The sequence below is a fragment of the Canis lupus genome, chromosome 15 (assembly GCF_048164855.1).
Source record: "Canis lupus baileyi chromosome 15, mCanLup2.hap1, whole genome shotgun sequence".
Classification (NCBI taxonomy): Eukaryota; Metazoa; Chordata; class Mammalia; order Carnivora; family Canidae; genus Canis; species Canis lupus.
This window is the reverse complement of record NC_132852.1, coordinates 54174398-54189157: the sequence shown is the minus strand read 5'-3', so window position 1 is coordinate 54189157 and position 14760 is coordinate 54174398. Positions and strand designations below refer to the sequence as shown.

General features: G+C 47.6%; 1 protein-coding gene across 3 annotated transcripts in view; it reads left to right on the top strand.

Moving 5' to 3' along the window:
* Nucleotides 1-14760, top strand: part of DENND11 (DENN domain containing 11) — a 46422-nt gene that overhangs the window by 2771 nt on the left and 28891 nt on the right. The window contains exon 1 of one of the 3 annotated variants that reach the window (XM_072777462.1): nucleotides 4064-4252. The exons of the other annotated variants lie outside the window; for them this stretch is intronic. Coding sequence (XP_072633563.1) covers nucleotides 4249-4252 — 4 coding nt within the window. The 5' untranslated portion in view covers nucleotides 4064-4248. Of the gene's footprint in view, nucleotides 1-4063; nucleotides 4253-14760 lie in introns of those variants that run through there. 3 annotated transcript variants of the gene reach the window in all.

The window sequence follows — 14760 nt, the reverse complement described above, 5'->3', positions numbered from 1 at the left end:
CGCAGACTGGCTTCTTTACAAAAATCAGAACATATCACAGATCTTCTCAGGTGGCAGATAGTCTAGACTTTTCTTTCTCTTGTTTACCTCTTTCTTCCTCTCCACTTTCCTGTTTCTTCCACCTGCATCATTTCCTCCCCTTCTTCCTCCTCCCCAGACCTACCGAGTCATTTACTGCCAGGCCCACAGCCGTTTCATTCAGCTTCCCACCCCATCTGAGGAACTGTGGGCACCTGTGCACACAGGAGGGCGAGAGAGATGTAGGAAAAGAGGGTCCCCAGCTGCGGTGCATCAGTGGGGCATGAGGAGTCTGTGTGGAGAGAGGGGATGTAAGAGGGTAGGGGCAGCCCGGGTGGCCCAGCCCGCCTTCAGCCCAGGGCATGATCCTGGAGACCGGGGATTGAGTCCCACGTCAGGCTCCCTGCATGGAGCCTGTTTCTCCCCTGCCTGTGTCTCTGGGTCTCTCACAAATAAATAAAATCTTAAAAAAAAAAAAAAAAGGTAGAAGGGAGGAGTGGGTCCTTGTCAGGGTGTGTGTGGGCAGGTGTGCGCACAGGTAGACGCACCTCTGGCAGGAGAAGGCTCAGCGATTTGCAGACTGGTGTCTGGCAGGGAACGAGTCCTTTTCTGCTTCTGGAGACAAGTTTTCGGTTGGGCATCTATAGGAAGAATCGGAGAAGAGGGGAGAGGTGTGAAGAATGGGATTTGCTTTGGATTCACGGCCTGAAGAATATGCTGGTCAGATCCACAAATGACGTGCGGACTAGGGACTTGGGGTTCAAGTGGAGCAGAGGCTCTGTCCTCGTGCAGTGTCTCCCTGGAGCAGGGAGCCCCTAGAGTGGCGGTGCTGGCCATCTGGGCTACAAAGCTGCTATTGAAACCAGGCCCAGATGCTAACTCCGAAGGCCAGGTGGGAGAGGTTGGCAGCCAGAATCTTGTTTTTTCATTGTGTTTAGCCCATGAGTCAAGCCCCGATTTTTTTTTTTTTAAATTTTTATTTATTTATGATAGTCACACAGAGAGAGAGAGAGAGAGACAGAGACACAGGCAGAGGGAGAAGCAGGCTCCATGCACCGGGAGCCCGATGTGGGATTCGATCCCGGGTCTCCAGGATCGCGCCCTGGGCCAAAGGCAGGCGCCAAACCGCTGCGCCACCCAGGGTTCCCAAGCCCCGATTTTTAATTTTTAATTTTGTTGAATTTTTAGTAAAATTTTCCTACTTTTTTCTGCCTGCTTGTGTGTGGGCCTGTGGCAGAGGAGGCTTTGGACCCGGTGTCTGACGCCAGTGAATCACTGGACTGTTTCTTTTATAAGAGATTCACTTTAAAATGCTGTGTCCACCCCCTCACCGAGTTATTTCGTGGGGACTTGGGGGGAATTCCTATCCATTGTGTGTTTGCCCTGGAGGGTTGAGGGGAGGAGGGCTGAGGTTTTTTTTTTTTTTTTAAGATTTTGTTTATTTATTTATTAATGAGACACACAGAGAGAGGCAGAGACCTAGGCGGAGGGAGAAGCAGGCTCCCTGCAGGGAGCCCGATGCGGGACTCGATCCCAGGACCCCATGATCATGACCTGAGCTGAAGGCAGACGCTCAACCACTGAGCCACCCAGGCGTCCCAGAGCTGAGGTTTTGAAAGATAAGCTCTTTTCCTATCGTTCTTCCTATTGTTCTTGATGAGATGAATTACTGCCTCTTCCTCCCTCAACTAGCCACGGCCCAAATTGCCCCTGAACACCTGTTTCATTTCCTCTACATGCTCCTCAGTTTGTATCAGGTGAGTGTGTTTGAGATCACACTAACCTTAACCTCCGTGCAGTCTCCATAAAGTCCACACGACACCAGCATTTTCTTTTACGCGGTGGAGACGAGGCGGGCACAGCGGGATTCGGGCTGGGGGGAATGAGAATGGAAGATCTGGAACATCATTTTGAGATGCAAAGAGCAGTCCTAAGAATGGGCAGCTCCAAGGGCAAAGAGAGGGTGGCCTGTCGGTCAGCCAGGAGGTCCTCAGAATGATGGCCTGGGGGCCACATCCTCCCTCGGAAGGTCCCTTGGAAGGTCCCTCAGAGGGCGGGGAAGCACGAGTGCGGTTAATTTCATTAATCCCACGTGGGCAGAGTCTTCCCTGGGTGCTGGGGATTCACCTGCTTGCGGCTTCCAGGGAGAAGCCAGTTTGGGGCCACCTGCTGTGGGTTCCCTTCCTTCACCTCACTCAGCGAGTGAGGCAGAGGTGGGAGGCACCCCCACGGTTACGGGGTGGTTACGGGGTGCCCGCTGTGGGGGAGCTGGCCTCTGATCCTTCATCCCCCTCTCATCACTGTACCGGTGAGCACAGCAGATACCCTGCAGTCACCTGCACCGGCCCAGGGGCGAGCCAGGTCCCGGGGCCTGCCCTCCCTCTGCACACGGCTGCCCAGGGTGACATGACACAGGGCCCGGGAAATGGAAGGGTTCCTCCTCCTAGAATTAATGCGCTGGAATTCAGTCTTGGACTGGCCTGGGGCGGACTTGAGATCCCCAGGATGCATTGCTTCCTGCCTCAGGTGTCTTTATACCGATGCTTCCTTTGCTGTGCACATGCTCTCATCCCAGGTGGTTTATTTTTATTTTTTTTTTAAAGATTTTATTTATTTATTCATGAGACACAGAGAGAGAGAGAGAGGCAGAGACACAGGCAGAGGGAGGAGCAGACTCCATGCAGGGAGCCCGACGCGGGACTCGATCCCAGGTCTCCAGGGTCACGGCCTAGGCCGAAGGCAGATGCTCAACTGCTGAGCCACCCGGGCTGCCCTCATCCCCGGTGGTTTAAAAACTGTTCCAGAACCATTTACAACCAAGAGTCAGTAGAGGCTGTTTCCTTCTCTGGTGTTCGGAGTCTGAACCAAATAATCTTTTGAGGTTTCTCCCTCCTGTGGCATCTGGTGGCTCTCTAAGCAGATGAGGGAATGTGGTGCTGGGACTACAAGTGTTCCCGGATTCTTGCCTTCCTTCTGGAGACAGGATTCCTTCTTACTTCCCGACTGGAATTAGCAGATGTATATGCTGCTAGAAAGAAGCTGATGCCTGGTAAGAAAAAAAGAAAAAAAAAAAAAAAGAATCAAGGAATCTGTTGGGGGAGAGCAAAGGGGTGCAAAGTTCCACTCTTGAGGTCAGAAGGAGCTGTAACAGGATTGTCCTGATGCGAAGCCCTCGAAGAGATTTTTTTTTTTATTTAAATTCAACTTAATTAACATAGTATGTTATTAGTTTCAGAGGTAGAATTTAGTGATTCATCAGTGGCATGTGACACCCGCTGCTGATTCCATCACGTGCCCTCCTTCCTGCCCGTCACCCTGTCACCCCAGCTCCCCCACCCCCTCCAGCAACCCCCAGCTTGTTTCCCAGAGTTAGGAGCCTCTCACGGTTTGCCTCCCTCCCTGTTTTCATCTTCTTTTTCCTTCCCTTCCCCTGTGTTCAAGAGGAAATTCTTGATTGGGAACCACCCAACGGGAATGGGGAGGAGGAGGAGGAAGGAAAGTCACGTATTTCCCCTTAGAGATTATTTTGGTTGGGATCCTTGTTCTGTCTACTTGGACTATTTCGAGATGAACTTTCTAAGAGGCAGCAGCGGTTAGCACTGGTGTCTGTTCTCCCGGAGAAGTGCTGGTTGCCGAGGCCACCTCACGGGGAAGCAGCAAAGGAGGCAGAGGCGGTCCTGGTTGTCGTTCACAGGATGGAGGGTGACTCACCTGGGGCCGGAGCTCCCCAAACACCAGCCCTGGGAGGCTCTGGCATGTACGCAGCTGCCAGGCTGACCTTCAGAACGGCAGGTGGCAGGTGCACACCGTCTGTCCATCCACAGCCAGGCTCGGCCTTGCCCTCTGGCTTCCCCTGGGTGGCTGAGCCACCGGCCCAGGGAGCTGGGAGCCCCCGTTCCTTTCAACAGGGACATGTTTGCCTTTGCAGGAGCCCAGCCCCTGGCACTTGCTGCCAAGTCATGTTCTGCCAATATTTATTGACCGGCTGGTTGGATGTCCCTAACGCAGATGGCCACCTGTGGCCCTTCCCTCTAAGTTGTCTTTGAAGCTGGAGGCAAGGTGGGGCCTTGAGGCGGGCCCACGGGTGGCGGAGGCCGGAGGCAGGAGAGAGAGAGGGGGAGAGGCCCTTGTCCGTCCAAAATCAAAGGGTCAAGAAAATGACCACGTACATGATAAAAATAAAAAATGTGATCATGAATCAAGCCCTGGAACAGATGAAGACAAAAGTGGATGAGTGAGTTGTGTAAACTCCTTTCCATTCTGTCTCAAATTTTAACTTTTAGAGACTTGCTGATGAATCTCCTTTATGTTTTTTTCCTCTTTTCATTGTTTCTGGGTTTTATGTTTGTCTTTTTTTAAAAAAAAAGATTTTATTGATTTATTCATGAGAGAGAAGCAGAAACACAGGCAGAGGGAGAAGCAGGCTCCACGCAGGGAGCCCGACTTGGGACTCGATCCCGAGTCTCCAGGATCAGGCCCTGGGCTGAAGGTGGCGCTGAGCCACCTGGGTTGCCCCCGCCGCTTTTTTTAATGTGGACTTAATTGAGTTGATCTTTTGATAATCTGCAACCTGGGTAATTTGTACTGCTAAAGTTTTAATAAACTTGAAATGAGAGAAACAAAAAACAAAAAAACAAAAAACCCTCTTTCTCTGGTTACCCCTCAGATGAGCCTTTTGTTGAATCCGTCGGGGCCCCAGCTTCCTGGCGCAGTTCCTACGGGGCAGTGAGGGTATTTGGGAGGCTAGAGGGCTTGCAGTGGGGAGACCGGGCCTGGGGTGGCTACATTCAGTGGGGGGTTTTTCTGGCATTTAATTACTCACCGCAATGATTTCATTTTTGCAGAATCGCTTTCCTCGAAGCCTCTACAAGTTTTATATGTAAACTGGTTTCTAATTTTTTTCATTTTTATTTTTTTTAAGATTTTATGTATTCATAGGAGACCCAGAGAGGCAGAGACACAGGCAGAGGGAGAAGCAGGCTCCTTGCGGGGAGCCCGATGTGGGATTCGATCCCGTGACCCCAGGATCACGACCTGAGCTGAAGGCTGATGCTCCACCACTGAGCAGCCCAGGCATTTCCAGTTTTTGTGAATAGTGTAATATTTCTGTTAAGCATGACCTTTAGCCAACGATGCCTCTTTATTACCCTATTTATTGCACACTGCCTCAATTACATTTTGCTTTTGCAGAGTCCTTTCTGCTTACCTTATGTTTTTCCACATCGCCTTTATTTACATTATGTTCCCCAATTTGTATGTTGACATTTTTTTAAGACCTCAGAAAAGTTAGAGGAATAGTATAGTGCAAACTTAGAGTCTGCCCCCATTTCTTGGACATTTTGCCATATTTGCTTTATCTTTAGCCGTATCCTTAACCTGCATTCCTAAAAATCACTGGGCTGTGAAAGACTTGGAGTAAAAAGTCACAAGGTGTATGGAGAAGATGGGGTCAGGGCATAGCACTCAGAAACTGTCAGTGACTTGTTTAAGCAAAGATGGGAACCGAATATACGAATGGTAGGATGATTATACATACGGTAATGAATTAAGAGAGACATAAATACTCAAAGTGTGGCATTTCACCTTAAGAAAGAGCTGACTTTGCATAGGAAGGTGGATGTCAGAAGTGTGGAGCTTGTGATTTATGGTGAAGTGGAAGGAGGGCTATGTGACATTGGATGGACAGTGGTGGCCCTAGAAGTGACAGGCACAGCTTTCTTTTAAAGATTTTATTTATTTATTCATGAGAGACACAGAGCGAGAGAGAGGCAGAGACACAGGCAAAGGGAGAAGCAGGCCCCATGCAGGGAGCCCGACGTGGGACTCCATCCTGGGCCTCCAGGATCACACCCCAGGCCAAAGGTGGCGCCAAACCGCTGGGCCAGCTTCTAACCCAGTGAACGAAGGTAACGCACGGGTGTTTGAGTTATAGCGGGGACTGCATTCTGTGCATTTCTGTGTGGCTCATTCCTGCTCGGGTGCAGTTTTCAGCATTCAAGTTGCTACCCTTGTGACCAAAATTGTCTATCAGCAAACAGGAAATCCCCTACGATCAGATTGTTCCTTAATCGTATCAAATGCTTTGGAACAAAATCAGCCCACATTCTAGCCGAACTGACTATCGACTGGTGTGCGGCTCTTTTTCTGCCGAACTATTGGACAATAAGTTCCAGACATCATATCATTACATTTCTGAATACCTCATTTTAAATCTAAGAATAAGGGGATCCCTCGGTGGCTCAGCGGTTTGGCGCCTGCCTTTGGTCCAGGGCGTGATCCTGGAGCCCTGGGATCGAGTCCCGCCCCGCATGGGGCTCCCTGCATGGAGCCTGCTTGTCCCTCTGCCTGTGTCTCTGCCTCTCCCTCTCTCTCTCTCTCTCTATGTCTATCATAAAAAAAAAAAAATAAATAAAATTTAAGAATAAGGCCATTTTCCTACATAACCACCATATCATTATCAATCCTAGGGTAACTAACCAAGGTCAATTCATCCGTTGGTTTATTTATTCTTAATTAATAAATTTAGCTTTTTTTTTTAGACCGGTTTCAGGTTTACAGAAAAACTGAGCAGAAAGCCCAGAGCGTTCCTATCTACCACCTTCCCACCCAGTTTCCCTGTAGTATTAACATCTAGCATTCGCGTGGCTTATTTGTTACAACTGATGAACCAATACTGATAAATTGGCTGAAGCCCATGGTCTGCATCAGGGTTTACTCTCTGTGTTGTACCTTCTGTGGGTTTGAAAAATGCACAGTGTTATGTGTCCACAGTAATGGTATCCTACAGAAACAGTTTTACTGCCCCGAAAATTCACGGTGCTCTACTTATTCATCCGTCCTTAGCCACTGATCTATTTGCTATCTAATTTGTTGTTTTCCAGAGTGTCACAGAACTGGAATTACACAGAATGTAGCCTTTTCAGACGGGTTTCTTTCACTTAGCAGTATGTGTTTAAGTTTCCTTCATGTTTTTGTGGCTTGATAGCTCATTTCTGAGTAGGATTTTATTGTCTGGATGTTGCACAGTCTGTTTTTCCATTTACCTGTTGAAGGATACCTTGGTTGCTTCCAGTTTGGGGCAATTACAAATAAAGCTGCTATAAACATTCATGTGCAGGCTTTTGTGTGGACGTGAGCTTTCGCTCATTGGATAAATATGAAGGAGCAGGAGTGCCTGATTGTGTGGTAAGAATATGTTTAGTTGAGATCCCTGGGTGGCTCAGTGGTTGAGCATCTGCCTTTGGCCTAGGGCGTGATCCTGGAGACCCGGGATCGAGTCCCACATCGGGCTCCCTGCGTGGAGCCTGCTTCTCCCTCTGCCTGTGTCTCTGCCTCTCTCTCCCTCTCTCTGTGTCTCTCATGAATAAATAAATAAAATCTTACAAAACTAAACATATTCTTTTTTTTTTTTTTTTTTTAAGAACCTGCCAAACTGTCCTCCTAAGTGGTGATACCATTTTGTATTCCCACCAGCAGTGAATGAGATTTCCCATGGCTACACATCCTTGTTAGCATTTGGTGTTTTCCGTGTTTTGGATTTTGACTATTCTCATAGGTGTGTAGTAGAATCTTGTTGTTTTGATTTGGAATTCCCTGATGATATGACATTTTGAGCATGTTTTTCAAATGCTCATTTGCCATCTGGATAGCTTCTTTGGTGTGAGGACTGTTCCAATCTTTTGTCCATTTTTAATTTTTATTTATTTTTAAAGATTTTGTTACTCGTGAGACACAGAGTGAGGCAGAGACATAGAGGGAGAAGCATGCTCCTGTGGGGAGCCTAATGTGGGACTCAATCCTGGGACACCGGGATCACGACCTGAGGCTAAGGCAGACGCTCAACCACTGAGCCACCCAGGCATTGCTATGTTTATTTTTATATATATGTATTTCATATATATAAATATGTATATATGTATTCATGTATTTTTTTTGTTTTTCTTAAATATAATCTCTACCCCCAATATGGGATTTGAACTCACAACCCAGAGATCAGGAGTCACATGCTCTACCAACTGAACCAGCCAGGTGCCCCTATGTGTGTGTGTGTGTGTGTGTGTATATATATGTGTGTCTATATTAAGATTTGGTTTTTGTCCATTTTTTAAATTGGGTGTTTATATTAATGTTGTATCTTAGAAGTTCTTTATATATTTGTGTGTATTTTGGATTTAAGCCTTTATCACATACCTTTTTACAAATATTTTCTTTGAGTCTATGGCTTGTCTTTGTTCTCTTAATAATGTCTTCCACAGATCAGAAGTTTTTAATTTTAATGAAGTGCAATGTATGAGTTTTTTTCTTCATGGATTGTGCTCCTAATGTTGTATCTAAAAACTCATTGCTGAGGGTCACCTAGATTTTCTCCTATGTTACCTTCCAGAAGTTTTATAATTTTGTATTTGGTAATTAGGTATACTATTCATATTGAATTACTTTTTGTGAAAGATGTAAGGCTGTGTCTAGATTCATTTTTTTTTTCTTTTTTTTTGCCTGTGGACATCCATTGTTGAAAAGATTATCCTTTCTCCATTGTATTGCCTTTGCTCCTTTGGCAAAGATCAGCTGACTGTATTTGCATGGGTCTATTTCTGGGCTCTGTATTCTGTTGATCTGTTTGTCTAATTTTGTCTAATCACTGTCTTGATTACTGTGGTTTTTATAGTTAAGTCTTGGAATTGGGTAGTCTCACTTCAACTTTTTTTCAGTTTGTGTTGACTCTTGGGGCCTTTGCCTTTCCATATAGACTTTAGAATTAATTTTTCAATATCCACAAATAACTTGGGATTTTGATTGAGATTGCACTGGATCTACAGCATAAAGAAATGTGAAGTTCCCCATGCTCAGATTGTTCTCTAATGTTTCAGTCGTGTTGACACTAATTCAGCAAGCATTCCATCAGAACTGACTATATACAGAGATTTTTTTTTTCTGAGCCATTTGAAAGTAATCACATCATCATGTCTGATGACACTTTACTGCTAAATTCATGAGTATAAACCTCCTAAGAAAAAGGACATTTTTTTAAAAGATTTTATTTATTCATGAGAGACACACAGAGAGAGGCAGAGACACAGGCAGAGGGAGAAGCAGGCTCCCTGCGGGGAGCCCGATGTGGGACTCAATCCCAGGACACCAGGGTCAACCTGAGCCAAAGGGAGACACTCAGCCACTGAACCACCCAGGCGTCCCACAAAATACCTTTTCTTTTTTTTTTTAATTTTATTTATTTATAATAGTCACAGAGAGAGAGAGAGAGAGAGAGAGAGAGAGGCAGAGACACAGGCAGAGGGAGAAGCAGGCTCCATGCACTGGGAGCCTGATGTGGGATTCGATCCCGGGTCTCCAGGATCATGCCCTGGGCCAAAGGCAGGCGCCAAACCGCTGCGCCACCCAGGGATCCCACAAAATACATTTTCTTACATAACCACAATTACCCCTAGAGTAATTAACATTAATTCATCAATTAGTTTTCTTTAAAAAATTCCAGTCTGCAATAAAGGTGTTTTTCTTTCTTTTATTACTCTTTAATACCCCTCCTGTCCTGTGCTAAGCAGTGTGCTGTGTTGGGATATGAGACAAAGTTTTTATGGAGTCCCTGCGGAGATAGACATCTTAGACCGTGACTGTATAGACTGGGGTGAGGACTACAGAGCTTCATTTACTTTCCTTGAGTTCAAGGGGTGTGTAAGCAGAGATGTCCTTCCTGCGACATAAAGAGGACTATTCCCAGAGCTGTGTTTGGAGCTTGTGCTCATTCCATGATCTGCCAGCCTGACCCCAATGGAACTTTCCCCTAAGGGACTTGCATCCATCTCGAAGTTAATCATGTCACTACCAGGATGTCATTCCTTCCATCTCAGTCTTTCAGTTTCTGTACAGTGAGGATTGGACAGGGGCACAGGGGAGCAAGGATAACGGCTTTGAGAACTAGGCTGAGGAATGGGGGCTTGATTCTATAGGTCAATGGTATTAAGTAACACACGGATTTGGCCGGGAATACCAGGGACCCAAATGAACAGTGGCTTCATCAAGATAGGGGTTTGTTTCTCTTTCCTGCAACAGGAGATAGCTGGTGTAGAGCTGGAATGCTGGCTCAGATCCATGGGGTCATCCGGGGACCTAGATTCGTGACAGCTGTCACCACATCCACATTCCAGGCAGCAGGATGGAGGAAGGGGCAGTGTTCTCTTCCCTGTAAGGTGCTCCTTGGCAACTCCACACCTCACTCTGTCTGCATCCCACTGGCCAGAATGGACTCGTGGACACACCTATATGCAAGAAGATGCTGAGAAACATAGTTGTCCGTTGGAAGGCTACATGCCAGGCTAAATATAGGATATTCTAGCCCCTATAAGAAAGGAAGAGTGGACACTGAGGTTAACTTGCAGCTCCTTGTATACTAGCATATTTGAAAAAAAAAAAAAACTTCTATAAAACTAGTCCCTTAAGATACTTCTTAAAAATAAGTCTATTGGCCCAGAAAATTTGGAAACATTGAGGTCTCATAGAAATTCACAGTGCAGAGTAACATCCTAAAGCCTCTGCGAAGTTCTGCATTAAAGTGTGTCTGTCCTTTAACCTGAGATAATGTGGCCAAAGTCCATTTTAAAAATTTATTTTTCACAGAAGCCCTATTACCGTAAGCTTTGGGAAACACTGCCTTGGGAATTGTTAAAGATTTCTTAGTTTGTAGTGATGTAGACATTTTTGCAGGAGTTTTGCTCCCAGGGATGTTGTCAACAGAAATGTGTGCATGTTGTGTCAAAAATTAATCAAAGGAACAGAACCACTAGGAGATGTCTGAAGGGATTTATTGCAAGAATTCAGTCTCACACAGTTGGGGGAGCTGGGTAGACGGTCTGTGTGAGGCTGCTGTCCTGCTGCCTGATGATGGAGCTTGAACTCTGTTGGGCGGGCAGTGATGGAAGAGGAGAGTATGGTTGGGAAGACGGAGAGAAGCTGGGACACTTAAGAATGTACCGAAAGTCAGAGGGTCAGGCTGCCTCTGACTTTAATGATGCGGGTGTCCTGATGAAGCCGATGCCCTTTGTTATGGAACTAAACACACACCTGGCTTAGGAGTCTGAGAAGCTGAAAGAGGATCCCAGGGAGACTGGGTCCAGCATTCACAGGCCTGGCTGCCACCACCTGGCCCCCGATCGAGGTGGCCTGCAGATGAGCAACGATGCACATGAGCTGCCCAATGCTGCTTTTTTTTTTTTTTTTTAAAGATTTTATTTATTTATTCATGAGAGAGACAGAGAGGCAGAGACACAGGCAGAGGGAGAAGCAGGCTCCCTGTGGGAGCCCGATGTGGGATTCGATCCCAGGACCCCAAAATCATCCCCTGAACTGAAGTCAGATGCTCAACCACTGAGCCACCAGGTGCCCCCGTACCAGCCTTCTGATGGGAATGCAGGGTACCTGCGGCTTCCCTCCCACGTTCCCCATCTCACCTCATAAGAGGAAGGGAGTTCTGAGCACCGGAGTTCGGCCCAGCCGGGTTCAAGCATTACGGAGCCACCACACGTGTCCACCAGATGACAGGTGTAGGGATTTTTCCAGCTGGTCTAGTGGCAATAGCTTCAAATTGGAAATAAGCTAAATGTGCATCATCAGTTCAACAGCTGCTGTGTTACATGCACAGGATGGAAGTAGTACAGGGACAGACTATTGCTCTGTGTGTCAACATGAATGAGGGGTGGCCCGGGTGGCTCAGCGGTTGGGTGTTTGCCTTTGGCCCAGGGCGTGATCCTGGAGACCCGGGATCGAGTCCCACATCCGGCTCCCTGCATGGAGCCTGCTTCTCCCTCTGCCTGTGTCTCTGCCTCTCTCTCTCTCTGTCTCTCTGAGTCTCATAAATAAATAGAATCTTTAAAAAAAAAAAAAAACACCCACGAGTGAATCTTACTAAATCATGGAGTTAAAGGAGACACACAAGAATGCAAACCATGATCGTGTCCGCGTAAATTTCAAAACAGCCGAGCTAGGTTTGCGGTGTGACAGGTGGCGCCAGCAGCCGCCAGGGACAGAGGGTTAGTGAGGGGCACCTGCTGTTCTGCGCCTTGATCTGGGTGCTGGTGACCCAGCTCTGTGAAAAACTCCCTGAGCTGGGCAGTTTGGGATTCGTGTGCTCTTCTGTACTTCGCTTTCAGTGACAAAGTGTAGGGAAATTAAAGTTTTAAGGAGTTACTACTGAGCTGTCCCGGACCGGCCGGGTTGGAGGGAAGAAGTGAAGTTCGAGCTCTTTGAACCCAGTGCGAAGTGGCAGAGGGGAGAGGAGGCGGCTTCGGTGAGCGGAGGCCGGGGCCCACCTGCGGGGCATCGCTGCTCCGTCCCCTCGTGCCCCCCTAGGCCGGCCACCTGCTGCCATGGTGCGGGGTTAGGGCTGCGTATGCAGAGGCGCAAGGGCACAGGAGCTCGCCGGCGACTCACCCATGTGGCACGAGGTGGGGACCATGATCCTGCATGTCTGGGGGGGGCCCTGGCACCCTTTTCAGTCCCCTGGAGGTCCTGATGCACTCCGCAGGCAGAAGGGCCCTTGAACTCTGGAGACAGGAGCTCCGGATGGTAAGGGGGAAAGATGGGAATCCCTTTATCCCCAAGTTCACCCCCATTTCAAAGTACAGTGTGCCCCCTCTTGTCTTTTTTTTTTTTAAGATTTCACTTATTAATGAGAGACACAGGCAGAGGGAGAAGCAGGCTCCATGCAGGGAGCCCGATGTGGAACTAGATCCCGGGACCCCAGGATCACGCTGTGAGCCGAAGGCAGGCACCAAACCGTTCAGCCACCCAGGGATCCACCCCCCTTGTCTTTAACCAGGCCACACACAGCATCGTTCTAGCCTGTTTTATAAAATACTAATTCCAGGGGTGCCCGAGTGGCTTGGTTGGTTAAGCATCTGCCTTTGGCTCAGGTCATGATGCCGGGGTTCTGGGATCGAGCCCCACGTCAGGCTCCCTGCTCAGCGGTGAGCCTGCTTCTCTCTCTCTCTCTGTCAAATACATAAAAACTCTTTAAGAAAAAAAAGTGAAAATACTAATTCCCCTTCCCATGCTTTTTTGTTTTAGTTCATTGTTAGTCAGATTCATGATTCCTCTCTTGAAAGCAAACTATTTGAAAGCTCTCAGGCTGTGAACACGGGACTGGGTGACCCTCTGGGATGGGTTCCGTGTTTGGAGACTGGATCGTGTATTGGGAGACTGGATACGCAACCTCTCTGACGCCCCGAGCAATGATCCGCAAGCGCTGCTGGCTGGATTACTGATGGCATTTCTCAGGCCTAGGAAAGTCCTGTAATTAAACCCCACAATCCTTCCCACCCTGTCTACCCTCACAGGGCCACCGCCCACTCCTGGGCAGACCATCCCGAGGCCTGCTGCTTCCGCTGTCCCCAGTCCCCCAACTCTTCCCACCCTTCTCTGCCTTGGGAAGGGGCATTTCATGCATTTCTTTCCCACCTGGCCGAGGCCCATCAGTGAGGAACATTGAGACCCATGCCAGGTGCTCAGAGCAGGAGGGAAGTACTAGAGCATTTGTCTTCAGGAAATTAGTATCTTGTGCTGGATCCCAGGGAATTTATTTTTTTTAAGATTTTATTTATTTATTCATGAGAGAGAGAGAGAGAGAAGCAGAGACACAGGCAGAGGGAGAAGCAGGCTCCTTGCAGGGAGCCCGACGTGGGACTCAATCTTGGTTCTCCAGGGTCAGGCCCTGGGCTGAAGGTGGTGCTAAACCGCTGTGCCACCGGGGCTGCCCCAGGGAATTTATTCTTAATTATTTTTTTCCCTTCATTGAAGTTGGGTAGTAAGTAGCTGGGAGCGTGATCTCAGGGGGTTAGGGAAAGGAAATGGGGAAAAGAGGGTAAAAGTGAGTCAGCCTCCTCACTTACTGAATCGCCCTCATCTTACAATCAGGAAACCAAGACTCAAGAGGTTGTACCAAAGGTCACACGGCTCATGGCAAAGCCAAGCCTTGAAGCCAAGTCTAACCCGGCCCGAGTGCGTGTGTACCTGCCACACCATCGGCCCCCGGGTGACTGGTCTGGCTTCCTGCTGGGAGTCCAGGCCTGGACCCTCAGCTCCTGCCGGGCACCAGCTCCGCTGGCTGGGGGTGACTAAGCAAGTTTCCTTAATGTCTCATCGTTTCCTCATATGTAAGAATGAGAGAAAGTAAAAAATGTGATGATTACATAACTCTCCCTTGAATTGTTTGCTGTACGTGAATAAACTGTACGGTCTGTGAGTTGTAGCTCATTAAAGCTCTTAGAAAAGATAAAGGTGAAATCTCACATGTAGCTTAGTATTTTTATTTCGAAATATTTTGAATTATGCAAGAAAACGGTAGGGAATATTCCATACCGTTTTGTCAAGTGTCTGGGTAACACTGTTATTGTGCCTCTCTCTGATTCCCTCGGTCTGATGGATGCTCATCACTGCTTCGTTCTAAAATCCATGTTCTCCTCTATCATGGCTTTTATCCCCTGGAACTATGACCATTTGGTCTCCTTGTTTATCTCTGGACTTTAATCTCTTTGAGGTCAGGAGCTATGTCTTATTTGACTTTGTAGCTCCAACATCCAGCTCAGTGGGAAGATCGTCATTATTTTTTTTTTATTTTTTTAAATTATTTTTAAGATTAAAAAAAAAAAAACTTATTTATTCATGAGAGGCACACAGAGAGAGAGAGGCAGAGACACAGGCAGATGGAGAAGCAGGCTCCATGCAGGGAGCCCAGTG